At 47.7% G+C, this 27,978-nt stretch overlaps 1 protein-coding gene across 2 annotated transcripts; it reads left to right on the plus strand.

Annotated features, from left to right (window-relative positions):
- The first annotated feature begins 6,993 nt into the window (after positions 1–6,993).
- LOC116967881 (cytochrome P450 2C18-like) lies at positions 6,994–27,060 on the plus strand. Of its 2 annotated transcripts, none has more exons than XM_033014523.1 (9): positions 6,994–7,289; positions 9,470–9,632; positions 9,809–9,958; positions 12,263–12,423; positions 14,130–14,306; positions 15,503–15,644; positions 16,937–17,124; positions 18,745–18,886; positions 26,023–27,060. In XM_033014523.1, the coding sequence occupies exons 1-9, from the start codon at positions 7,107–7,109 to the stop codon at positions 26,202–26,204; spliced, it is 1,488 nt and encodes a 495-aa protein (XP_032870414.1). In that variant the 5' UTR covers positions 6,994–7,106; the 3' UTR covers positions 26,205–27,060. The 2 variants fall into 2 exon arrangements, with proteins under 2 accessions (XP_032870414.1, XP_032870413.1); XM_033014522.1 differs by having other exon boundaries at positions 12,263–12,417; positions 14,124–14,306.
- The last annotated feature ends 918 nt before the right edge of the window (positions 27,061–27,978 follow it).

Below are 27,978 nucleotides of genomic sequence, written 5' to 3' on the forward strand. Positions count from 1 at the left end.
ATGCATCCCCGCGCACAAGGCATAACATATGCTAATTATATTGTATACATAACCCAAATAAAGATGGTTCAATGCTGCAACAGGTTCTTTATTGTCACGTGGACCGAGGCACCACAAAATTAGAAACACAGAACAGAGACAATAGGTGCAGGAGTAGGCCATTCGGCCCTTCGAGCCTGCACCGCCATTCAATACGATCATGGCTGATCATCCAAAATCAGTAACCCGTTCCTGCTTTCTCCCCATATCCCTTGATTCTGTTAGCCCTAAAGAACTAAATCTAACTCCCTCTTGAAAACATCCAGTGAATCGGCCTCCACTGCCCTCTGCGTCAGAGAATTCCACAGATTCACAACTCTCTGGGTGAAAATGTTTTTCCTCATCTCAGTCCTAAATGGCCTACTACCCCTTATTCTTAAACTGTGGCCCCTGGTTCTGGACTCCCCCAACATCAGTTGAGGTAGTCGAGGCCAGTTCATTGGCTATATTTAAGAGGGAGTTAGATGTGGCCCTTGTGGCTAAAGGTATCAGGGGGTATGGAGAGAAGGCAGGTACAGGATACTGAGATGGACGATCAGCCATGATCATATTGAATGGCGGTGCAGGCTCGAAGGGCCGAATGGCTTACTCCTGCACCTATTGTCTATGTTTCTATGTTTCTATCAGGAACATATTTAATATTTAATTATTACAATACAGAGTATGTAAGTTCTCCCCGTGACCTGCGTGGGTTTTCTCCGAGTGCTCCAGTTTCCTCCCTATTCCAAAGAAGTACATTTTTGTAAGCTGAATGTGTAGGAATGAACTGCAGATGCCGGTTTAAACCAAAGATAGACACAAAAAGCTGGAGTAACTCAGCGGGACATGCAGCATCTCTGGAGAGAAGAAATGAGTGAGGTTTTGAGTTGAATTAGGGTCTCGACCCGGAATGTCACCGTTTCCTTCTCTCCTGAGATGCTGCCTGTCCCACTGAGTTACTCCATCTTTTTATGTCTATCTATTGGAGGTTAATAGGTTTGGTATAATTGTAAATTGTCCCTAGTGTGTGTAGGGTGGTGTCAATGTGCGGGGATCGCCGGTCGGCACGGCTCGGCAGGCCGAAGGGCCTGTTTCCACGCTGTATCTCTAAACTAAACTAAACTAAATCCCTTGCCTTGTATATCTAATGATGCTTCTGTCTGGCACAGAATGGCAGCAGGATGTGGATCTCGTGCAAGGTGTTCGTTAGGGAGTCTGGCGCGGGCGACAAGGCAAACAAAAGGGTGTCAGGTGGTGTCATTAACACTGGGCCAGGCCTGCACTGGGAGTTCTGTATCTGGTGTCTCAGCTCAGTCAGCTCAGTACAGAGTGAGCAGAGATGGGGGAGGGGTGAGGGTGGGGTGTTAAATTTAGTTCAGAGATACGCAGTGGAAACCAAAGATCCTATAGCGGAGCAAGATAGACCACTCCTGCTAAATGCAATGGGCTGACGTGTAGTACGCAACGGAGCGGAACGTGGGCCTTTTTTTCATCCATTTCCGTAACCCGACCCGACCCGACTCGCAGTGTAATCAACGTTGCGGGGGAACAGTTTGTGTTAATAAATTAAAATTCTGAAAATGAGGAGAATATTTTTACCAAATAACTTTGATTTTGACGAGGATGTTTCCGTAACCGGCTTCCGTCTCCGCACTAGTATCTTTGCTCCGCTACGGGATCTTTGGTGCGGAGACGGAAGCCGGTTACGGAAATGGGGCCGAAAATTACCCATGAATCTGCCCATGACCGTACTATGTCTTTTTCGTCGAGTGGACGATCTTGCTCGCTGTAGGATCTTTGGTGGAAACAGGCCCTTCGGCCCACCGAGTCCGCTCCGACCAGCGATCCCCGCACACACTAGCACTATCCTATACACTCATTTCAGTTTACAATCTTTACCCAAGCCTACAAAATTAACCTACAAACCTGCAGTGTGGGATGAAACCAGAGCACCCGCGGTCACAGGGAAAGTACAGACCCCCCAACAGATAGCAGCCATGGTCAGGATGGAACCCGGGTCTCTGGCACTGTAAGGCAGCAACTCTACCCCTGCGCCACCGTGCCGAATGGTGGAGTAGACTTGATGGGCCAAATGGCCTAATTCTGCTCCTATAGCTTATGAAATTATGAAGTTATTAGTTATCAGCTGATGTCAGTAATAACACAATATGAATTGTGTGACGGAGCTAATCGGGGAACATGTAAGATAGACACAAGAAGCTGCAGTAACTCAGCGGGACAAGCAGCATCTCTGGAGAGAAGGAATGGGTGACGTTTCAGGTCTTCCTTATGAAGAAGGGTCTCGACCCGAAACGTCACCCATTCCTTCTCCCAAGTCAAGTCAAGTCAATTTTATTTCTATAGCACATTTGAAAACAACTCTCGTTGACCAAAGTGCTTTACTAGTGCAGGTACTAACGTGGTACAAACAGTGGTTCATAGATCAACAATACATACATACATACATACATATAGCGCTCCCTCAGAGAACCTCAAGAAAGGCTTGAGAGTAGAAATAAGTTTTAAGTCTCGACTTAAAGGAGTTGATGGAGGGGGCAGTTCTGATGGGGAGAGGGATGGTGTTCCACAGTCTAGGAGCTGCAACCGCAAAGACGTGGTCACCCCTGAGCTTATGCCTAGTCAGTCAGTAACCCCAAGTCGGCCGATCTGTGGGACCTGGAGGTGGTGTGGTGGGAAAGCTGATTTTTGATGTAGGTGGGGGCAAGGGCTTTGTAAACATAGAGAAGGATCTTGAAATTGATGTGGAACTGCACAGGGAGCCAGTGGAGAGAGGCATCTATAGAGATGCTGCCTGTCCCGCTGAGTTACTCCAGCTTTTTGCGTCTATCTTCGGCTTAAACCAGCATCTGCAGTTCCTTCCTAGTTCCTGCACGCAACATGCAAGGTGAAAAATGTGTATTTCAATGGATCAGTGGAAAGCATAAAGAATTTAAATCCCCACCTGGTGACAATGACAGGTCTGAGTCACTGTGACTGAGTGTAATGTGTAGCAAAAAGGCGAGAAGCAAGCAGACATTGGGATGTGGTTAACGACATGAATATGGGAAAAACAGCAGGAAACAAGTAACTGCGGGGAGTCCTGACTAACGGGGATTTAGTGAGGATTTAGCTGTGTTGTTTTAAACGGCTTATGGATCCTTCCAAGGTGATGTTCAATTATGGTGGTGGGTTCTGGCTTGTTTTATTGTAGTGTAAATATTATTTTTAATAATTGAATAAATTTTTTGATTTAAAAAAAAAAAAAGAAAAAAAAAAGGTATTTATTCTATACTGAAGCCCATGTAATCTGTAGTTCAGACAGCACATAAGGGGAGATGTGTTCAAGAAGGAACTGCAGATGCTGGAAAATCGAAGGTAGACAAAAATGCTGGAGAAACTCAGCGGGTGCGGCAGCATCTATGGAGCGAAGGAAATAGACAACGTTTCGGGCCGAAACCCATCCTCAGATCATCAGTTGTAAACTAATTATCCAACAATGTGATCCTAAAGGGCCTGTCCCACCTGGTGATTTTCTTCGGCGACTGCCGGTGTCTTGTCAGTGTCGCCAAAAGATTTTGAACATTTCGAAACCAGCGGCGACAAAAAAAATGTTGCGACGCTTGAAAAAACACCGCACGTCAAACGTCATCTCGGCGCGTCACGCCGAATCACACTGCGTATATTTTGGTGACCTGATACGTCAGTCAATTATGCCGGCAGTCGCCGAAAAAATCGCCACACGGGACAGGCCCTTATCAATAGGATTCTGAGTCTCCTGCCCAGAGTAGATGAATCAAGCATCAGGGGATATAGGTTTAAGGTGAAGGGGAAAAGATTTAATAGGAATCTGAGGGGTGACTTTTTCACACAAAGAGCGATCGGTGTATGGAACGAGCTGCCAGAGGAGGTAGTTGAGGCTGGGACTATCCCAACGTTTAAGAAACAGTTAGACAGGAACATGGATAGGACAGCTTTGGAGGGATATGGGCCAAACGCAGGCAGGTGGGACTAGTGTAGCTGGGTCACGACATGGGTACGATATCATACAATTTTGGGCACCGTATCTGGGGAAGGATGTGCTGGCTCTGGAGAGGGTCCAGAGGAGGTTTACAAGAATGATCCCAGGAATGAGTGGGTTAACATATGAGGAGCATTTGACGGCACTGGGCCTGTACTCGCTAGAGTTTAGCAGGATGAGGGGAGACGTCATTGAAACTTACCGAATAGTGAAAGGTTTGGATAGAGTGGCTGTGGAGAGGACAGGTACATGGATAGGACAGGTTTGGAGGGATATGGGCCAAGCGTGGGAAGGTGGGACTAGTGTAGCTGGGACATGTTGGCCAGTGTGGGCAAGTTGGGCCGAAGGGCCTGTTTCCACACTGTAAGACTCTATGACTCTATGAGTTAGATACGAGCAACTGTAGATGTTGCTTTACACAAAGCTTGCGGGTATAATGGTGTTGAAAGCCAAGTTGTAGTTGATGAACAACAGCCTTGCGAAATGTGTTCTATTTGTTCAGTGGACTTAGATCATTACAGGAGAAACATTACAAGTCAAGTCAAGTCAAGTTTATTTGTCACATACACATACGAGATGTGCAGTGAAATGAAAGTGGCAATGCTCGCGGACTTTGTGCAAAAAGACAAACAACCAAACAAACTATAATCACAACCATAACACACATATACCTTTACATAATAAATAATGGAAGGAAAAACATTCAGTAGAGTTAGTCCCTGGTGAGATAGGCGTTTACAGTCCGAATGGCCTCTGGGAAGAAACTCCTTCTCAACCTCTCCGTTCTCACCGCATGGCAACGGAGGCGTTTGCCTGACCGTAGCAGCTGGAACAGTCCGTTGCAGGGGTGGAAGGGGTCTCTCATGATATTGTTGGCTCTGGAGCTGCACCTCCTGATGTATAGTTCCTGCAGGGGGGCAAGTGAAGTTCCCATAGTGCGTTCGGCCGAACGCACTACTCTCTGCAGAACCTTCTTGTCCTTGGTGTAAATACAGCAACCCTTAATACAATTTCAGTGATTCCTTGTTATCACGTGTACCATGGGTACAGAGAAATGCTTAAGAAAGAACTGCAGATGCTGGAAAAATCGAAGGTAGATAAAAATGCTGGAGAAACTCAGCGGGTGAGGCAGCATCTATGTATCGAGTATCGACCCGAAATGTCACCTATTCCTTCTCTCCATAGATGCTGCCTCACCCGCTGAGTTTCTCCAGCATTTTTATCTGTACCCAAGGTCCAGAGAAATATCTTTTTGTGCACACTTCAGCAAGATTATTGCCACCCACAAGTACAATCCTCAATTAAGTATAGAATGCATAAAAACAGCCGGCTGAGTTGCCATTTTTTGGCACCAATTCGAAACCTCTAACATCGAGTACGTTTATTGAACTAGCATTGAGAATGACCTATGAGACTATCAGTTGTTTGCAGAATCTTAGCAAACAGTGTTCCTGTTTGGCGGCTGACCCTTTATCGAGCGATTGGGTAACTCCTAGAGTTCAGAGACAGGGAACAGGCCCCTTCGGCCCATCGAGTCCATGCTGACCATCGATCACCCGTTCACACTAGTTCTACATTATCCCATTTCCTCATTTACAAAGGGCCAATGAACCCACAAACCCCACGTCTTTGGGACGTGGGGGAAACCCGGCGTACACCCGCGCGGTCACAGGGACAACGTGCAAACTCCACACTGACAGCAGTACCCAAGGTCAAGATCGAACCTGGGTCTCTGGCACTGTGAGACAGTGGCTCTACCAGCCCTGTTTAGTTCCTATCCATGTACTTATAATAATAATAATGGATGAGATTTATATAGCGCCTTTCTAATACTCAAGGCGCTTTACATCGCATTATTCATTCACTCCTCAGTCACACTCGGTGGTGGTAAGCTACTTCTGTAGCCACAGCTGCCCTGGGGCAGACTGACGGAAGCGTGGCTGCCAATCTGCGCCTACGGCCCCTCCGACCACCACCAATCACTCACACACATTCACACACATTCACACACAGGCAAAGGTGGGTGAAGTGTCTTGCCCAAGGACACAACGACAGTATGCACTCCAAGCGGGATTCGAACCGGCTACCTTCCGGTTGCCAGCCGAACACTTAGCCCATTGTGCCATCTGTCGTCCCTGTAAAATACTTGTCAAATAGCATGGAAACGGGCCCTTCAGCTCAACTTGCCCACGCCGACCAAGATGTTCCATCTATACTAGTCCCACCTTCCTGCAATTGGCCAGTATCCTAAACCTTTCCTATCCATGTACTTGTCCCAATGTCTCTTTTACATTTTGTTCTAGTCCCTGCCTTAACTATCTCTTCTGTCAGCTTGTTCCATACACCCACCACCCTCTGTGTGGAAAATGTTGCCCTTCAAGTTCCTGTTAAATCTTTCCCCTCTTACCTTAAACCTAAATCCTCTGGTTCTTCATTCCTGGACCTTTGGTGCACGATTGTATGTGTATGTGTAGAGATACAGCACGGAAGCAGGCCCTTCGGCCCACCTAGACCGTGCCGACCAGCGACCCCCGCACAGTACAACACTATCCTACACACACTAGGGACAATTTACAATTACACCAAGCCAATTAACCTACAAACCTGCACGTCCTTGGAGTGTGGGAGGAAACCGGAGATGTCGGAGGAAACCCAGGGGGAGAGCGTACAAACTCCGTACAGACAGCACCCGTAGTCGGGATCGAACCCGGGTCTCCGGCGCTGTGAGGCTGCAACTCTACCGCTGCGCCACCGTGCCGGCCCAGGGAGAAATGAACAGTTAAAATGCCAGCAAAACACAAAGAGCTGGAGGAGTCCGGTGACCAGTGAGGCTTGAGCCATTTGCGCAATCACGATTACGGACATTCAAATCGAAAACATTTCAAAATCCTCCATTGATTATAAAGTGAGTTGGGCTGAGCATTAGAGAAACTATTGTTATTCCAGTTCAACTGCATGTGACCCTTGTGCAGTAACCTGGTGTAGATATTGCTTATCCCTGGCCAACAGACGGTCGACCGAGCCTCAGTTGTTCCTTCTATCCCCTCTCTGTCATTCTCACACTGTCACCATGGACTTCAGTGTGACTGGGACAACTCTGCTTGTGGCTTTGCTAAGTACTCTGCTCACAGCTTGGTTCTTGAAAAGCATTTGGCCACAGACTGGCAGGTTGCCCCCAGGACCACCGGCTTTGCCGATTATCGGCAACTTGTTCCAGCTGGATATACGTGCTCCACACAAATCCCTCGTCAAGGTAAGGCCTCTCTGTATTTTTTAAGTTGTGACACATAAAACTAAAATCTTCTTCATTTGTGGATATAAATTTTTAGCCTCAGTCTCTGTGTGTTGTGTTCATTTCTACACATCTTCAAGTTCAAGTTCAAGTGAGTTTATTGTCATGTGTCCTGTATAGGACAATGAAATTCTTGCTTTGCTTAAGCACACAGAAAATAGTAGGCATTTACTACAAAACAGATCAGTGTGTCCATATACCATGATATAAATATATACACACATGAATAAATAAACTGGTAAAGTGCAAATAACAGAAAGTGGTTATTAATAATCAGAGTTTTGTCCGAGCCAGGTTTAATAGCCTGATGGCTGTGGGGAAGTAGCTATTCCTGAACCTGGTTGTTGCCGTCTTCAGGCTCCTGTACGTTCTACCTGAAGGTAGCGGGGAGATGAGTGTGTGGCCAGGATGGTGTGGGTCTTTGATGATACTGCCAGCCTTTTTGAGGCAGCGACTGCGATAAATCCCCTCGATGGAAGGAAGGTCAGAGCCGATGATGGACTGGGCAGTGTTTACTACTTTTTGTAGTCTTTTCCTCTCCAGGGCGCTCAAATTGCCGAACCAAGCCACGATGCAACCGGTCAGCATGCTCTCTACTGTGCACCTGTAGAAGTTAGAGAGAGTCTTCCTTGACAATCCGACTCCGTAATCTTCTCAGGAAGTAGAGGCGCTGATGAGCTTTCTTGATAATTGCGATAGTGTTCTCGGACCAGGAAAGATCTTCAGAGATGTGCACGCCCAGGAATTTGAAGTTCTTGACCCTTTCAACCATCGACCCGTTGATATAAATGGGTCTGTGGGTCCCCCTCCTACTCCTTCCAAAGTCCACAATCAGTTCCTTGGTTTTGCTGGTGTTGAGGGCCAGGTTATTGCGCTGGCACCATATGGACAGTTGCTCGATCTCTCTTCTGTATTCTGACTCATCCCCATCAGTGATACGCCCCACAATAGTGGTGTCGTCAGCGAACTTGATGATGGAGTTCGCACTGTGGTTCGCTACGCAGTCATGGGTATAGAGTGAGTACAGCAGGGGGCTGAGCACGCAGCCTTGAGGTGTTCCCGTGCTGTGTGTTATCGAGGCTGACACATTTCCACCAATACGAACAGACTGTGGTCTGTGGATGAGGAAGTCGAGGATCCAGTTGCAGAGGGATGCGCAGAGACCCAGTTCTGCGAGTTTGGTGTTCAAAAGGGAACTGCAGATGCTGGAATATCGAGGGTACACAAAATTGCTGGGGAAACTCAGCGGGTGCAGCAGCATCTATGGAGCGAAGGAAATAGGCGACGTTTCGGGCCGAAACCCTTCTTCAGACTCTGCGAGTTTGGTAACCAGTTTGGTAACCTTCCATCTGTGTAGAAGGCAATATTTAAGTGCAGATAATCTGTTAATTAGTAGGGGCTTAGTTTAGTTTAGTTTAGTTTAGAGATACACTGCAGAGACAGGCCCTTCGGCCCACCGGCCCGGGTGCTGGACTGCGCACAAAGCCAAGCCGGCGGGCCAGCTGAGGAGTTTTGGCCCAGCACCCCATCCAACTCATGAACCGATGATCGGCCATGAGAAGGAGGGGGTGGTGGTGGTGTCGGCGGTAAGCGAAGGTCCGAAGACTGCCGAGCGCCCGACGGGGCCACGGGCGAGGTGCTGCTGCTGCACTCCATGGGCTGCACTACGTCGGGACTGGGTGAGGCGGGTCCGGACGCGGTGCTCCGACCCGACAGTCCCCTCGACCTGAGTAGTAGCGGTCAAATACAGGACAAGGGCGGTCCCGTACGGGACAAACCAATTTCGCCCAATATACGGGATGTCCCGGCTAATACGGGACAGTTGGCAACCCTAGCTGTAAGCTGCCATGTCACTTTATCTTTTGACTGTTTGCAGACCAATTTCTCTCGGGGATAATTAAAGTTGTATCATATTGTACTGAGTTAAATTTAGCTCCGAAGGCTAATGGAATCAGGGGATATGGGGAAAACGCAGGAACGGGGTACTGATTTTGGATGATCAGCCATGATCATGGTGGTGCTGGCTCGAAGGGCCGAATGGCCTACACCGGCTCCTATTTTCGATGTTTCTATGTATCATAAGTTGGGCTGGAGGGCCTGTTTCCACCCTGTGTGAGTCTGTGCCCGTTGTGTTGTCCTAGCTGAGTGAGCAGTATGGGCCTGTGTTCACCTTCTGGTTCAGCGGCTACCCAGCCGTGGTGGTGTGTGGTACTGAGGCGGTGAGGGAAGCCTTGGTCACCCACGGACACGACTTCAGTGGCCGCTACCTCTTCCCCATCCTCGAACGAATCTCAGGCGGCTACGGTAAGATAAGAACCTATTTTAAATGATCCTTTGTGTAATTGTAGCAGGTTTTATGTGCATGGGATGCAAACTTGTGGAGTGAGTTTCTCCAGCAGTTATGTCTACCTTCGATTTTCCTAGCATCTGCAGTTCTTTCTTAAACATTGTGTCTCCTGGCGTTGCTGTCTCCCCTCCAGGCATCCTCTTCAGCAACGGGGAGAGATGGAAACAACTCCGCCAGTTCACTCTCAGCACCCTGAAGAATTTTGGAATGGGAAAGAAACCCATTGAAGAGAGGATCCAGGAAGAAGCCCAATTCCTGGTGGCAGAGATCAGGAACGAAAAAGGTTTGTGACCAAGATACGAAATAATTGATATCTTAAGGGCGGCCACAAGTGGAGCAGCGGTAGAGTTGCCGCCTCACAGCGCCAGAGTCCCGGGTTCGATCCCGACTACGGGTGCTGTCTGTACGGAGTTTGCACGTTCTCCCCGTGACCGGCGTGGGTTTTCACCGGGAGCTCCGGTTTCCTGGTTTAAAGGTTACTGGTGTGAAGGTTAATTGACTTGGTTAAATAATCCCTCGTGGATATAGGACTATTCGGGCCGAAACGTTGCCTATTTCTCCGAGGTCTTCGGTTTCCTCCCACACTCCAAAGACGTGTAGGTTAATTGATCAGCCATGATCACAGTGAATGGCAGTGCTGGCTCGAAGGGCCGAATGGCCTTCTCCTGCACCTATTGTCTATTGGGACGGCAGATGGCACAATGGGCTAAGTGTTCGGCTGGCAACCGGAAGGTAGCCGGTTCGAATCCCGCTTGGAGTGCATACTGTCGTTGTGTCCTTGGGCAAGATACTTCACCCACCTTTGCCTGTGTGTGAATGTGTGTGAATGTGTGTGAGTGATTGGTGGTGGTCGGAGGGGCCGTAGGCGCAGATTGGCAGCCACGCTTCCTTCAGTCTGCCCCAGGGCAGCTGTGGCTACAGAAGTAGCTTACCACCACCGAGTGTGACTGAGGAGTGAATGAATAATGCGATGTAAAGCGCCTTGAGTATTAGAAAGGCGCTATATAAATCCCATCCATTATTATTATTATTATTATTGTCTATTGTCTATAATTGGCTTGATGTATGTGTAAATTGTCCCCTAGTGTGTGTAGAGTGGTGTTAATGTGCGGGGATCGCTGGTCAGTGCGGACTCAGTGGGCCGAAGGGCCTGTTTCCGCAACTGTATCTCTAAACTAAACCAAGCTAAACTAATCATGATCATAAGCATACTTTATTAGCCAAGTATGTTTTGCAATATACGAGGAATTTGATTTGCCAATAAAAAGCAACAAGACCCACAAAACACATTTTAACATGAACATCCACCTCAGTGACTCCTCCACATTCCTCACTGTGATGGAAGACAAAATAAGTTCAATCTCTTCCGTTCTTTGTTCTCCCACGATGGGGGGCCTCGAGGCTTCCGTTGTCGGGGGGATATCAAGCTCCTGCATCGAAGGGCTCTCAGCTCTCCCGCGCCGGGCGATCGGACACCAGGTCGGGCCTGGTCGAACCTTCTGCGGCTTGGAGCTTTCCGACATCGGTCTCTATCCGAGACTGCGAGCTCCCCGATGGTGAAATCCGCAGGCCGCAGGTTGGAGCGTCGATCCCAGGCAAGGGATCGCAGGCTCCGATGGTAACTCCACGGCCCCACGGTGGGGCTCAAAGTAAGTCTTGAGCAAATGAATGAAACCTATGCAAAGAAGTAACGTTGACAAAGGAAACAAGGTCATTGGGTGGGTGAGAACGAGACGCTGGTGCGACTCGGGTGGGGGGGAGGGGTGGGGAGAGATTTCCCTTCCCCGTGACTTCCCGTCTGAAGAAGGGCCTCAACCACAAACGTTACCATTCCTTCTCTCCAGAGATGCTGCCTGTCGCGCTGAGTTACTCCATCTTTTTGTGTCGATCTTCAGTTAAAACCAGCATCTGCAGTTCCTTCCTACACATAAGGTCGTAAGGAATAGGAGTAGAATTAGGCCATTCGGCCCATCAAGTCTACTCTGCCATTCAATCATGGCTGATCTATCTATCTCTCCCTCCTATCTCCAATTCTCCTGCCTTCTCACCATGAACCTCTGACACCTGTACATGTTGAATCATTGAGGGTTGGGCTGGGATGTAATGTTTAAGAAGGAACTGCAGATGCTGGAAAATATCCAAATATATCTTAGATATAGCAGATGCTGCTATATTTAAGAGGGAGTTAGATGTGGCCCTTGTGGCTAAAGGGATCAGGGGGTATGGAGAGAAGGCAGGTACAGGATACTGAGTTGGATGATCAGACATGATCATATTGAATGGCGGTGCAGGCTCGAATGGCCGAATGGCCTACTGCTGCACCTATTTTCTATGTTTCTATGTTTCTAAAATTAAGTATCACAAATTTATATTAAACATTTAATCGTTGACATTACATCCCAGGTAGACAAAGGTGCTGGAGAAACTCAGCGGGTGCAGCAGCACCCGCTGAGTTTCTCCAGCACCTTTGTCTACCTGGGATGTAATGTCAACGATTAAATGTTTAATATAAATTTGTGATACTTAATTTTGAGTTATGTGTGTCTCTGAGCTGTCTCTAACTGGCCATCTCGTTCCGTGTTATCAGAGAAGCCGTTCAGCACAGATGTCATGTTCCGCTGTGCTGCAGCGAACATCATCTGTTCCATTGTCTTTGGCGACCGGTTTGAATACAAAGATAAGAAGTTCCTACAACTGATGAATATGCTCGATGAGAATACCCGGGTCTTCAGCAGTCCATGGGCGCAGGTAACTCACTTCTCAAATGTACGTCATAGTACAGGCCTCCATCCTCTCCATTTAGTGTTTAGTTTTAGTCTGAGAGATACAGTGCGGACACAGGCCCTTCGGCCCGCCCTGTCCGTGCCGGCCGGCGATCCCCGCAAACCAACTCCACCACACACACACACACACACACACACACACACACACACACTCACACACACACACACACGGGACAATTTTACATTTTATACCAAGCCTATTAACCAACAAACCTGTGTGTCTTTGGAGTGTGGGAGGAAACCAGGAGATCTTGGAGAAAACCCACATAGGTCACGGGGAAAACGTACAAAGTCTGTACAGACAGCACCAGTAGTCATGATCGAACCCGGGTCTCTGGCGCTGTGAGGCAGCAACTCTACCACTGCGCCACCGTGACGCCCGACATGGCCACCGAATACCGAAAATGTAATGAAGGGACACAAAATGCGTCAGCATCTGATGGCCAACATGGATAGGATGGGCTGAAGGGCCTGTTTCTCTCCTGTATGGCTCTATTTACAAAAGGATTTGCATTGATTCGCAGGGGTAGGGGAACCAAGGGGCGGCACGGTGGCGCAGCGGTAGAGCTGTTGCCTTACAGCGGCAGAGTCCCGGGTTCGATCCCGACTACGGGTGCTGTCTGTACGGAGTTTGTACGTTCTCCCCATGACCCGCGTTCATTTACCCAGGTGCTCTGGTGTCCTCCCACACTCCAAAGACGTACAGGTTTGTAGGTAAATTGGCTTCGGTAAAGATTGTAAATTGTCCCTAGTGTGTGCGGGACACAACTAGTGTACGGGGGTCGTTGGTCGGTGCGGACACGGTGGGATATAGGCCCTGTTTCCACCCTGAATCTCAAAAGAAATACCCCTTGTCCTGGACTTCCCCAACATCGGGAACAATCTTCCTGGACAGGCTAGATGCAGGAAGATTGTTCCCGATGTTGGGGAAGTCCAGGACAAGGGGTCACACAGTTTAAGGATAAGGGGGAAGTCTTTTAGGACCGAGATGAGAAAAACATTTTTCACACAGAGAGTGGTGAATCTGTGGAATTCTCTGCCACAGAAGGTAGTTGAGGCCACAGTTCATTGGCTATATTTAAGAGGGAGTTAGGTGTGGCCCTTGTGGCTAAAGGGATCAGGGGGTATGGAGAGAAGGCAGGTACAGGATACTGAGTTGGATGATCAGCCATGATCATATTGAATGGCGGTGCAGGCTCGAAGGGCCGAATGGCCTACTCCTGCACCTATTTTCTATGTATCTATGTATCTATGGTGCCCAAGGTAGTTTTGTATCATCAAGGACCCACACCATCCTGGCCACACACTCATCTCCAGGTAGAAGGTACAGGAGCCTGAAGACTGCAACGTCCAGGTTCAGGAATAGCTACTTCCCCACAGCCATCAGGCTATTAAACTTGGCTCGGACAAAACTCTAAACATTAATAGCCCATTATCTGTTTACTTGCACTTTATCAGTTTATTTATTCATGTGTGTATATATTTATATAATGGTATATGGACACACTGATCTGTTCTGTATTCATGCCTTCTATGTTGTGCTGAAGCAAAGCAAGAATTTCATTGTCCTATCTGGGACCCATGACAATAAACTCTCTAGAATCTTGAATCTTAACCAGCACTTGCAGTTCCTTCCTACACTATCTAATGAAAATCTTATTTCCTTTGCAGTTGTACAATAACTTTCCAAACATTATGGATATGCTCCCTGGGCCTCACAAGCGGGTCTTCCAAAACATGGTAGAGATGAGAAGTTTCATGAATGAAATCATTGAAAGTCACAAACAAACTTTCGAGAAAGATTTCCCCAGGGATTATATCGATAGTTTCCTCGCCAAGATCGATGAGGTACTTAAACCGGTTTCTTTTCCACCCATTCTTGCCCACTTTCTCATCCAAAGGTGGCGAATCTTTGCCACAGAGGGCTGTGGAGGCCAAGTCAATGGATATTTTTAAGGCAGAGATAGATAGATTCTTCATTACTACGGGTGTCAAGGGACGATAATGTGTGCAGTTTTGGTCTCCAAATTTGAGGAAGGACATTCTTGCTATTGAGGGAGTGCAGCGTAGGTTCACCAGGTTAATTCCCGGGATGGCGGGACTGTCATATGCTGAGAGAATGGAGCGGCTGGGCTTGTATACTCTGGAATTTAGAAGGATGAGAGGGTATCATATTGAAACATATAAGATTATTAAGGGCTTGGACACGCTAGAGGCAGGAAACATGTTCCCGATGTTGGGGGAGTCCAGAACCAGGGGCCACAGTTTAAGAATAAGGGGTAAACCATTTAGAACGGAGATGAGGAGATTTTTTTATCACACAGAGGGTAGTGAATCTGTGGAATTCTCTGCCTCAGAAGGCAGTGGAGGCCAAATTCTCTGGATGCTTTCAAGAGAGAGTTAGATAGAGCTCTTAAAGATAGCACAGTCAGGGGAAATGGGGAGAAGGCATGAACGGGGTACTGATGTGGATGATCAGCCATGATCACAGTGAGTGGCGGTGCTGGCTCGAAGGGCCTAATGGCCTACTCCTGCACCCATTGTCTATTGTCTATTATCGATTGTTTATAAAGCTAGTACGACGACTGGAGCGGGAGAGGGAAGGAGAGAGAGGGGATGTAAGATTTACTTGATGTTCACACCATTAGATTGTAAATGGAATACGAGGTGCTGTTCCTCCAATTTGCGCTGGGCCTCACTCTGTCAATGGAGGAGGCCCAGGACAGAAAGGTCGGTGTGGCAATGGGAAGGGGAGTAAATGGTTCCAAGTTTGGAAATGCTCGAGTCAGATGGAAGACTCTTTCAACTTTTGTCAACTGGGAGATCACATAGGTAGCTCAAGTCTCCATGTTCTTGATTAGTACGGGTGTCAGGGGCTACGGGGACAAGCCAGGAGAATGGGGTTAAGAGGGAGAGATAGATCAGCCATGATTGAATGGCGGAGTAGACTTGATGGGCCGAATGGCCTAATTCTGATCCTATCCCTCTCCAATACACACCTTGCGTTCCTTCTCTTTGTGAAAGTGGATATCCTTTCCTCTCAGGAGAAACACAAGCCCGACTCACAGTTCATTGCGAAAAATCTGGAGATGGCGTCCACAAACTTATTTTTGGCTGGAACCGAGACCACGGGCATAACCTTGGGTTGGGCCCTGCAGTTCCTGGTGAAATATCCGGAGATTCAGGGTAAGTGAAATCGTTTTAAGTAACCGGATGGTGTATTTAGACTTACAGAGAGTGGTGGGGGCCTTGAACGCACTGCCAGAGGTGGAGGTGGTGGGGACAGAGTCCTCTAGTTCAGTTCAGAGACACAGCGCGCCAACAGGCCCTTCGGCCCACCAAGTCCGTGCCGACCAGCGATCACCCCTGACTTCCACTGTCGCGATCTTTCTGTCTTGGGCCTCCTCCATGGCCAGAGTGAGTCCCACCGCAAATTGGAGGAGCAGCACCTCATATTTCGCTTGGGCAGTTTCCACCCCAGCGGTATGAACATTGACTTCTCCAATTTCAGGTAGTCCTTACTTTCTCCCTCCTTCCCCTCCTCTTCCCAGCTCTTCCACAGCCCATTGTCTCTGCCTCTTCCTTTCTTCCCGCCCCCACCCCCCCCACATCAGTCTGAAGAAGGGTCTCGACCCGAAACGTCACCTGTTCCTTCGCTCCATAGATGCTGCCTCAGCCGCTGAGTTTCTCCAGCATTTTTGTCTACTTTCAATTTTTCCAGCATCTGCAGTTCTTCCTTAAACTAATGTATTGATTAGCATGGGCGACTGAGGTTATGGGGAGAAGGCAGGGGAATGGGGTTAGGAGGGAGAGATAGATCAGCCATGATTGAATAGCAGAGTAGACTTGATGGGCCAAATGGCCTAATTCTACTCATATCACTTATGATCTTATGATCTTGATGATATGATCTGGAGTCCAGAACCAGGGGCCACAGTTTAAGAATAAGGAGTAAGCCATTTAGAACGGAGACGAGGAAACACTTTTACTCACAGAGAGTGGTGAGTCTGTGGAATTCTCTGCCTCAGAGGGCGGTGGAGGCAGGTTCTCTGGATGCTTTCAAGAGAGAGCTAGATAGGACTCTTAAAAATAGCGGAGTCAGGAAATATGGGGAGAAGGCAAGAACGGGGTACTGATTGGGGATGATCAGCCATGATCACATTGAATGACGGTGCTGGCTCGAAGGACCGAATGGCCTACTCCTGCACCTATTGTCTATTGTCTATCTCTGGAGCTCTCTGCCACAGAAGGTAGTTGAGGCCACAGTTCATTGGCTATATTTAAGAGGGAGTTAGATGTGGCCCTTGTGGCTAAAGGGATCAGGGGGTATGGAGAGAAGGCAGGTACAGGATACTGAGTTGGATGATCAGCCATGATCATATTGAATGGCGGTGCAGGCTCGAAGGGCCGAATGACCTACTCCTCCACCTATTTTCTATGTATCTATGTCTATTGTCTATTTTCTTATTAATTCCCAGAGAAAATTCACCATGAGATCGACGATGTGATCGGGACCTTTCGAAGACCCACCATTAAGGATCGGGCAAGCATGCCGTACACGGATGCCGTTATACATGAGGTTCAGCGAAACATAGACATCGCTCCCATGGGACTGCCTCGCATGGCAACAGATGACATTGAATTCAGGGGACATCTTATTCCGAAGGTCCGAAGCAAACCTTTCTTACGGCCACAGGCTTCAGGCACCAGAATTCCAATTGAAGGCTTCCCTCCCAAATAGTACAAGTGAACCAATTGGGCTAACATGACAATCTAAACTTTTAATTGTATGCCGCGGTGAGATTAACTCTTCTTCTTGCGTATGGCGTGTTCTAGAAACATAGAAAATAGGTGCAGGAGTAGGCCATTCGGCCCTTCGAGCCTGCACCGCCATTCAATATGATCATGGCTGATCACCCAACTCAGTATCCTGTACCTGCCTTCTCTCCATACCCCCTGATCCCTTTAGCCACAAGGGCCACATCTAACTTCCTCTTAAATATAGCCAATGAACTGTGGCCTCAACTACCTTCTGTGTCAGAGAGTTCCAGAGATTCACCACTCTTTGTGTGAAAAATGTTTTTCTCATCTCGGTCCTAAAAGATTTCCCCCTTATCCTTAAACTGTGACCCCTTGTTCTGGACTTCCCCAACATCGGGAACAATCTTCCTGCATCTAGCCTGTCCAACCACTTAAGAATTTTGTAAGTTTCTATAAGATCCCCCCTCAATCTTCTAAATTCTAGTGATTACAAGCTGAGTCTATCCAGTCTTTCTTCATATGAAAGTCCTGACATCCCAGGAATCAGTCTGGTTCTATTTGATCTTATTTGATTGTGCACGCCAGGTTGATTGCATTCGTCGAAACAGGGCGGACCACGTGAAGGTTGCAATCTCCCACCCCGCGATTAACTAAAAAGAAAATTAACCAAATATAAAATCAATGCCGTGGTGGAGTTTGAATTTGATTACCAGCCCAATAACATAATGGACATTTTGAATGGATTACAATGGATATTTTTGAGGCAGAGATAGATAAATTCTTGATTAGTACGGGTTATGGGGAGAAGACAGGAGAATGGGGTTAGGAGGGAAAGAAAGATCAGCCATGATTGAATGGCGGAGTGGGCTTGATGGGCCGAATGGCCTAATTCTGCTCCTATCACATGACCTAATGAGCTTTAAAAATGACCTAATACAAGATGCATTGTAGGTAGATGCACAATGTTGGAGCAACTCAGCGGGACGGGCAGCATCTCTGCAGAGAAGGAATGGATGACGTTTTGGGTCGAGACCCTTCTTCAGACTGACGTCAGGGGGGAGGAGATAAATAGATAAGGAAGCGTGAAGGTGTGAAAACAGGGCAACGGGAATGGAGATCAAGTAGAATGTAGGATAGATCATTGTTAGCTAGGAGAAGGTAACAACAAAGCAAACAGAGATAGAATGTAGTCGGAGACAGTAAGACTGGTGGGAGAACTGGGAGGGGGAGGGGATGGAGAGAGAGGGAAAGCAAGGGCTACTTGAAGTTAGAGAAGTCAATGTTCATACCGCTGGGGTGTAAACTGCCCAAGCAAAATATGAGGTGCTGTTCCTCCAATTTGTGCTGGGTCTCACTCTGACAATGGAGGAGGCCCAGGACAGAAAGGTCAGTGTGGGAATGGGAGGGGGAGTTGAAGTGTCCAGCAACTGGGAGATCAGGTATTATGTTACTGAGTTGTCACACAATTGGATTTTAACAGCGAATTGAAATTCTACATCTGAACTTCTGGCAATTCTACTTTTAGGGTACGTTTGTGATACCCGTACTTTCTTCAGTTTTGAATGACACCAATTGCTGGGAAACACCGGAATTATTTAATCCCAACCATTTCCTTGATGATAAAGGCGGCTTCAAAATGAACGATGGATTCATGGCCTTCTCCGCAGGTAAGCACTCTTTTGTGTTGTCTCATAGAGTGGTAGAGACAGACAGCGTGGAAACAGGCCCTTCGGCCCAACTTGCCCACGATGGACAGCACGCCCCAGCTACACCAGTCCCACCTGCCTGCGCTTGGCCCATATCCCTCCAAACCCATCCTATCCATGTACCTGTCTAACTGTTTCTTAAACGTTGCGATAGCCCCCTCCTCTGGCAGCTCGTTCTATACACCCACCACCCTTGGTGAGTAAACGTTACCCCTCAGATTTTACTTCGGAGTCACGTGAGTGACTACGTGAAGAGCCCGCTCAGCACGCATGCGCGGCATTGCGTTCAGCAGTGCAACAGCGGCCGCATCAGGAGTCAGGCGCTCCCGCTACAGATTGAAAGACGGACCGTCAGGTAAGCACCCTGAGGTCGGGTTTCTTTCACAGGAGAGCCTTCTGCTTTGTTTTACAGGCAGGGAACAAAAAGGCTCTTGAACAAACCTGTCCCCAGCTCGACTCCAACGGAGGAGCGTTCCATCTGGGGGGGGGGCAGCAACAGGCGGTAGGACCGCTTACCAGGCGCTCCGCCATCCCCGATACCGTGCTGAGCCCAGTCCCGCTAGCGCCTGAGCAGCGGGCTGGATGTAAAGCCACCAGGAAGAGCATCCAGCCGGTGGTTTCCGACTCGTTGGACGGGGGACGTCTCACCACCCGTTCGGGGGAGAGACAGCCGCTTGAACCGCATGAAGCGGCTCCTGGAGCAGGTGCTCCAGCGAGAATCGCTGCGTGCGGGGCAGTCTCGCAGGGGGAGTTCAGGCACTCCCTCCACAGTGCCTTGTGCACTGGCCATCGCTTCCTCCTCACCCGAGGGCAGCTTTGGTGACCAGGACTGGGCTGGTCAGGAAGAGGGGATGCTGGCTGAAGAAGTCGGGAGTATGCCAGGGGTGCAGGACCAGGAAGAGCTGCTGGGTGTAGTGGACCGCTACGTGGCAGCCCCATGTGCAGGAAGGCCATTAGAGCCTAAACTAGCGGCCAGCATCAACCACCTCTCCAACAGGCCCCTACAGGAGCAGGTGGTTAATGAGGCCTTAGAATTGTACACAGCTCCAGAAAATTGTGAGTCCCTCAAAGTGGCGGCTGTCAACAGCCAAATCTGGGGGCACGTCGGGACAAATATTCGGAACCAGGAGCTGAAACTGCAGCGGATCCTCAGGCTCCTGACGTCAGCCATCACATCATTTGCTCGTTCTGTGGACAATACAGAGATGACCACAAACCAACTCTCGAGCTGTTGTGCAACACGCAGTTCGAGATAAATTAACCTCTGTAAAGAAATTATAAGACCTGCCCTAAATCCAAAATTCGTGGGGTTGTGCAAAACCCCAGCCACTGAGCCAGACACACTGCTCTTTGGCAAAGACCTCACGAAAAAAGTAAAGGATATGGAAGAGGCCTCTAAAAAACGTTCGGTCTCATGAGGGCAGGCCCCGGGACGAGCAAACCCAAAACAACAATACCCAAGCGGCAGCACCCCATCGCGTCCACCAGTCGACGTCTACCCTATGGGACTGGTGAAAGCTCGGGGTCCGCATATCACCACCTGAAGTCTTTTTTAGACCAAGGCCCAGAGCGGACCCCATGGAAAATGCGCCACCCCCAAACATCACCGCCACGTCAGACAACGTGCAAGACTCGCTGGTCTGGGAAGAGACAGAAGAAACACCCATAACCATGGAGGTAGGTGGGTCTGGTTCCTACCAGCATATAGAAAATAGGGGCGCAATACTAACAGGGGGGAGATTACACCTGTTTAAGGAAGCATGGGAGTCTATCACAAGTGACAAGTATATACTCAATAGCATTAGTGGATACAAAATACAATTTATACTAGAAAAATATTCACTAAAACTAAAAAAGATGGTGGATATCGCATCATCATTGACTTAACTTCACTAAATATGTTTGTTAAGTATGTACATTTCAAAATGGAAACGTTTGTAACTGCCAAACAACTGATTTCCAAAGGATACTTCATGGCAAGCATTGACCTCAAAGATGCTTACTATTCAGTACCCATTCACAAGGATCATCGCAGATACCTGAAATTTACCTGGATGGGGCAGCAATGGCAGTTTAAAGCATTACCTGATGGGTTAACATCAGCCCCAAGATTATTCACCAAGATACTAAAACCAGCCCTGGCAATATTAAGAAGACAAAAACATATGGTCATGGCATATCTTGATGATATATTAATAGTAGGCAAGACCATGCAATTGGCATATCAGCTGTGTCAGCTACCAAACAGTTGTTCGAAACCCTGGGATTTGTCTTACATCCAGATAAATCTAAGTTGAAGCCATCCACAACCATGGACTACTTGGGCTTCACAATTAACTCAGCCCACATGTCTGTAACTTTGCCAAAAGACAAAACAACTGAATTGGCACAATCATGCAACAATTTAATGGTCAACGAGCGACCAACTATTCGACAAGTAGCAAGAGTAATTGGGGAAATGGTAGCAGCATTTCCGGCTACACAATTTGGACCTTTGCACTATCAAAACTTACAAAGAGTAAAGGTACAGGCACTAAAACGACATGCAGGTCATTATGATCGTGTCATGAAATTACCCACTGAAGCAATATCAGAACTACAGTGGTGGGCAGAAAACGTTTGGCATAGTTTCAGCCCTATCATCATCATTAACCCTACTTTAGTTATCCAAACAGATGACAGTGCTCAAGGCTGGGGAGCGACTAACTCCATATCCAGCACAGGTGGTAGATGGACTAACCTAGAGTCATCATTACTACTTACACTGGGCATTAACTATCTAGAGATGTTGGGTGCCTTTTATGGTTTAAAAGCATATGCATCCAATATGCATCACTTGCATGTACGGTTACAAATAGACAATACTACGGTGGTGGCCTACATTAACCATATGGGCGGCATAAAATCGATATCATGCAACAAATTGGTCAACACAATTTGGCAATGGTGTGTCGAAAGACATATTTGGCTATCAGCAACTTACCTGCCAGGTAAGCTAAATACAGTGGCAGACACCAGGTCACGCAAATTTAATGACAACACCGAATGGATGTTAAACCCCAAAGTGTTTGCTAAGATTATTAAGCAATATGGCACGCCAGATATCGACTTATTTGCATCAAGGCTAAATCACCAGGTACCTATGTATGTTGCTTGGGAACCAGACCCTGAGGCAGCAGCGGTAGATGCGTTCGCGCTGGATTGGGGACATTTCTTCTTCTATGCATTTCCTCCCTTCTGCCTCATCAGCCGGGTACTACGCACAATACAAATGGACTCTGCTTCAGGTATTTTGATAGTACCCGACTGGCCTACACAGCCATGGTTCCCATTACTCCACGACATCCCTCCGAACATCCACAAGAAAACAGTACTTGTCCAGCATCAAAAAGTGGGAGAAGTACTGCTTGGATACAGGGACCACCTACTCAACCGCTACAGTTACCAACGTACTGGAATTCCTGGCGAACCTTCACCACGATGAAGGATTTAGCTACAGTGCCATCAACACAGCTAGAAGTGCCCTGTCTGTCTATTTAAAACCAGCTCCAGGACAACAGGCCATGGGGTCCCACCCGCTGGTGGTCAAACTAATGAAGGGTATTTACAACTCTAACCCCCCTAGACCAAGGTACACCCATATATGGGATGTCAGTGTGGTCCTGACATACCTCAGGGGATGGCCACCAGCCAGATCCCTCAACCTGGAACAATCTACGCTCAAAACACTCATGTTGATGGCACTTGTATCTGCACAGAGCGTCCAGTCACTACAACTAATGCGACTGGACAACATGATCACAGCTCCAGACCAGATCTCTTTCATTATCCAGGGTCTGATCAAACAGAGCAGACCAGGAACACCTAATGCAGTCGTGGAATTCCGGGCTTACCCGCCAGAACCACGGTTATGTGCCATGACACACCTACTGTCCTACATAGACACAACCAAAAATATTCGAGGGAGTGAAAAAGCCTTATGTGTCAGTCATAAAAAACTTTATGGTCGGGTGACGAGCCAAACCATTTCGAGATGGCTCAAGCAGGTGCTAAAAGCTGCTGGGATAAACACTAACATGTACAAATCTCACTCCACCAGGGCAGCATCCACGTCGACAGCCAAAAGAATGGATGTGCCTTTAGACCACATCCTGGCTACAGCAGGATGGTCGGGGGAAAGAACGCTCAGAACTTTTTATAATAAGCCGTTGGCAAAACCTGCTTTATTTGCAGAAAAAAAATAAAATTTACAGACTGCAAATATTTAATTTAAGCCCAGGGGAGCAATTTAATTTCTTTGTTGTTATTGTTAAAAAATATCGTTGTGTTTTTCTACAAACAGATTCATTGGTTGATTACGATAACACACTTCCTCCCTCAAGGACTTCGGCAGTGAGTGAAGTAATAACTGTTACACGGTTTGAAATCACAGAGCTTTAAAATCTTCACGTAGTCACTCACGTGACTCCGAAGTAAAATAGTAAGATTATACGAGAACTTACCAGTTTGAAGTTTGATCTGTATTTTCTGAGGAGTTACGATGAGGGATTACGTGCCCTCCGCTCCCACCCTCAATAATATGGGTCAAACTGATAACTGATGTCTCCTTTTCTTTACTATGTTTATTTCAATAACTGTGTCTATCTGTGATTCCACACCGCTGCTTTGAAGTATGCCGCGCATGCGTGCTGAGCGGGCTCTTCACGTAATCCCTCATCGTAACTCCTCATAAAATACAGATCAAACTTCAAACTGGTAAGTTCTCGTTAAATCTAACTATTTTACCTCCTTTCTCCAGAACAACCTCAGCAGAGTTAAATACCTCCCGTACAACCGATACAACTTGCACGACTGCACACTTTGCTAGGCTGTATTCCATCTGCCATTTCTCTGCCCACTCTCCCAACCTGCCCAAGTCCTTCTGCAGAGTCCCTGCTTTCTCTACACTACCTGCCCCCCCACCTATCTTAATTTCACATTGGTTGAATGATATGCATCATTAGGCCGTTACTCCAGCATTTTGTGTCCATCTTCCAGCATCTGCAGGTACACAAAATTGCTGGAGGAACTCAGCGGGTGCAGCAGCATCTATGGAGCGAAGGAAATAGGCGACGTTTCGGGCCGAAACCCTTCTTCAGACTCTCAATAATATGGGTCATCTGCAGTCATCACCCCCCCCCCCCTCCCCACAGCTAACAATAAACCATCAGTATTAGTGAGACCACATTTGGAATACTGTGTACAGTTCTGGGGTCCATACTTAAGAAAGGATGTACTAGCCCTGGAGGCAGTGCAGCGAAGGTTTACAAGATTAATTCCTGCAATGAGGGGATTGACATATGAGGAAAGGTTAAGTAGGCTGGAACTCTACTCTTTGGAGTTTAGAAGAATGAGAGGCGATCTCATTGAAACATATAAGATCGTGAGGGGCCTTGATCGGGTGGATGCACCGAGGATGTTCCCAATGATCGGGGAAACTAGAACTAGGGGACATAGTCGCAGAATAAGGGGGGGCTCTTTTAAAACTGAGATGAGGAAGAACTTCTTCACCCAGAGGGTGGTTAATTTATGGAATTCACTGCCCCAGGGAGCAGTGGAAGCAGAAACGTTAAATATATTTAAGTCTAAAATAGATGTTTTTTTAGCTGCCAAGGGGATAAGGGGCTACGGGGAGAGGGCAGGGATATGGACCTAGGTATGGTTAGTATAGTAAGACCTGAGTGATCTCCTGGACAAGTGTCGATCGCCTGGATTGGGGTCGGAGAGGAATTTCCCGGATTTTTTTCCCGAATTGGACCTGGGTTTTTATCCGGTTTTTTGCCTCCCCCAGGAGATCACGCGGTTCTTGGGGTGGAGAGGGGTGATAGCGGTATAAAGGGGAGGGTAGTGTCTTGTGTTCTGTGTCTTGTGTCTACTGTTTGTGGGTAAGTGTGTCTGTTTAGTGTTCAGCCATGAGCGAATGGCGGTGCGGGCTCGACGGACCTGGTGGTCTACTCTCGCACCTACTTTCTATGTTTCTATGTTTCTATTCCATATCCCTTTGACCATCGTCTGCTTTGATCTGCCCCTTTCACACCTTACCCTTCCATATCTCTAGTTTCCCCTGACTCTCAGTCTGAAGAAGGGTCTCGACCATCTCTCTGCCTGTCCGGCTGAGTTGCTCCGGCATTTTATGTCGACCTGCAGTTCCTTCTTACACAACATCTATTTATTTGCTGCAACTAGGGTGAAGAGTCTCTGTACTGTTTTGTGAACCTCGTTGCTGATCAATATACTTGTGGCTGTCACAGCAGAAGCCATTCGACACAGAGAGCAAAGGTTGAATCTGTTGCAAACAGCTTTGGTTCAATAAAAGGCCGGCATGGTGACTCAGCGGTAGAGTTGCTGCCTTACAGCGCCAGAGACCTGGGTTCGATCCCAACTATGGGTGCTTGTCTGTCTGGAGTTTGTACGTTCTCCCCGTGACCGCGTGGGTTTTACGCAAGATCTTCGGTTTCCTCCCACACCCCAAAGACCTACAGGCTTGTAGGTTAATCGGCTTGGTATAAAATGTAAATTGGCTTTAGTGTGTGCGGGATACGGTTCGTGTGTGGGGATCGTTGGCCGGCGTGGACTCGGTGGGCCGAAGCAAAGATCCTATAGCGGAGCAAGATAGGCCACTCCTGCCAAATGCAATGGGCTGACATGTAGTACGCAACGGAACGGAACGTGGGCCTTTTTGTCATCCATTTCAGTAACCGGACCCGACCCGACTCGCAGTGTAATCAACGTTGCGGGGGAACAGTTTGTGTTAATAAATTATAATTCTGAAAATGAGGAGAAGATTTTTCCCAAAGAACTTTTATTTTTACGAGGATGTTTCCGTAACCGGCTTCCGTCTCCGCACTAGTGTCTTTGCTCCGCTACGGGATCTTTGGTGCGGAGACGGAAGCTGGTTACGGAAATGGGGGCCGAAAATTACCCTTGAATCTGCCCATGACTGTATCACGTCTTTTTCGTCGAGTGGACTATCTTGCTCGCTGTAGGATCATTGGGCCGAATGGCCTGTTTCCGTGCTGTTTCTCTAAACTTAACTAAAAATCGCTGTGTTTTTGCAGGGAAGAGAATTTGCCTGGGAGAATCATTGGCTCGAATGGAACTCTTCCTTTTCCTGACTACTCTGCTGCAGAACTTTGTCTTCAAGTCTGTGATCAATCACAAGGATATCGACACCTCGCCGCTGAAGTCTGGAATTCTGATGGTGCCACACTTGTACAAATTCTGTGCTGTTTGTCGCTAGGTTGCACGATATCTCTCGATCGCAAGTTGCAGGAGTAGAATTAGGCCATTCGGCCCATTATGTCTACTCCGCCATTCAATCATGGCTGATCTATCCCTCCCTCTCAACCCCATTCTCCTGCCTTCTCCCCATAATCCCCTGACACCCGCACTAATCAAGAATCTACCAATCTCCATCTTAAAAATACCCAACAACTTGGCCTCCACAGCCTTCTGTGGCAGTGAATTCCACAGACTCACCACCCTCTGATCAAATCTCATCTCTCTAAAGGTAGGTAGATAGATAATGAGTTAGATAGAGCTCTAGGGGATAGTGGAATCAAGGGATATGGGGAGAAGGCAGGTACGGGTTATTGACTGGGGACGATCAGCAATGATCACAATGAATGGCGGTGCTGGCTCGAAGGGCAGAATGGCCTCCTCCTGCACCTATTTTCTATATTTCTATGTTTCTATGGTATATCCTTTTAGTCTTGAGGACATGACCTCTGGTCCTGGAGTCACAAACCAGTGGAAACATCCTCTCCACATCCACTCTATCCAGGCTTTTCACTATTCGGTAAGTTTCAAGAGGTCCCTCCTCATCCCTACAAACTCTAGCGAGTACAGTCATATGTTAACTCACTCATTCTTGTAAATCTCCTCTGGACCCTCTCCAAAGATAGCACGTTCTGTGTTTAGTAGTTGGTCATAGATATGATGTGGTTCCTTGTCTAAGATGTCTGAGACCATCTTTAAAATAACAGACCTTGCATAATCCATATTTAGTCACTCCCGATGCAATGGGATCTAAACCTGGGATTTGAGAATATGGTTATAAATGGCCTGTACAATAAAGATGTTGGAATTTCCGTTTATTAATTGTTTCATTACTATTTCAATGGATTTCTCCTTTGCATTACATCCCTATTTTTAATATTCTAGTCGTCTTGAAATAAATGCTCACCATGCATTTCCTTACGACTGATTCAACCTGCAGATGGACCTTTGTGGGAATCCTGCACCCTCACTCCCAAGTCCCTTTGTACCTCCGATCTCTGAATCCTCCCTCCATTTAGAAAATAGTCTACGCCTTTATCCCTGCTACCGAAATGCATGGCTGCACAATAGACAATAGACAATAGACAATAGGTGCAGGAGTAGGCCATTCGGCCCTTCGAGCCAGCACCGCCATTCAATGTGATCATGGCTGATCATCCACAATCAGTACCCCATTCCTGCCTTCTCCCCATGTCCCCTGACTACGCTATCTTTAAGAGCCCTATCTAGCTCTCTCTTGAAAGCATCCAGAGAACCGGCCTCCGCCGCCCTCTGAGGCAGAACATTCCACAGACTCACCACTCTCTGTGAGAAAAGGTGTTTCCTCGTCTCCGCTCTAAATGGTTTACCCCTTATTCTTAAACTGTGGCCTCAGGTTCTGGACTCCCCCAACATCGGGAACATGTTTCCTGCCTCTAGCGTGTCCAAATCCTTAATAATCTTATATGTTTCAATAAATTCCCTCTCATCCTTCTAGACACCAGAGTGTACAAGCCCAGCTGCTCCATTCTCTCAGCATGTGACAGTCCCGCCATCCCGGGAATTAACCTTGTAAACCTACGCTGCACTCCCTCAATAGCAAGAATGTCCTTCCTCAAATTAGAGTTGCTGCCTCAGCGCCAGAGATCCCAGTTCAATCCTGACTATGGGTGCTGCTGTACAAAGTTTGTACATTCTCCCCGTGACCACGTGGGTTTTCTCCAGGTGCTCCGGTTTCCTCCCACACTCCAAAGGCG

This window comes from Amblyraja radiata, chromosome 41 (genome assembly GCF_010909765.2).
Source record: "Amblyraja radiata isolate CabotCenter1 chromosome 41, sAmbRad1.1.pri, whole genome shotgun sequence".
NCBI lineage: Eukaryota > Metazoa > Chordata > Chondrichthyes > Rajiformes > Rajidae > Amblyraja > Amblyraja radiata.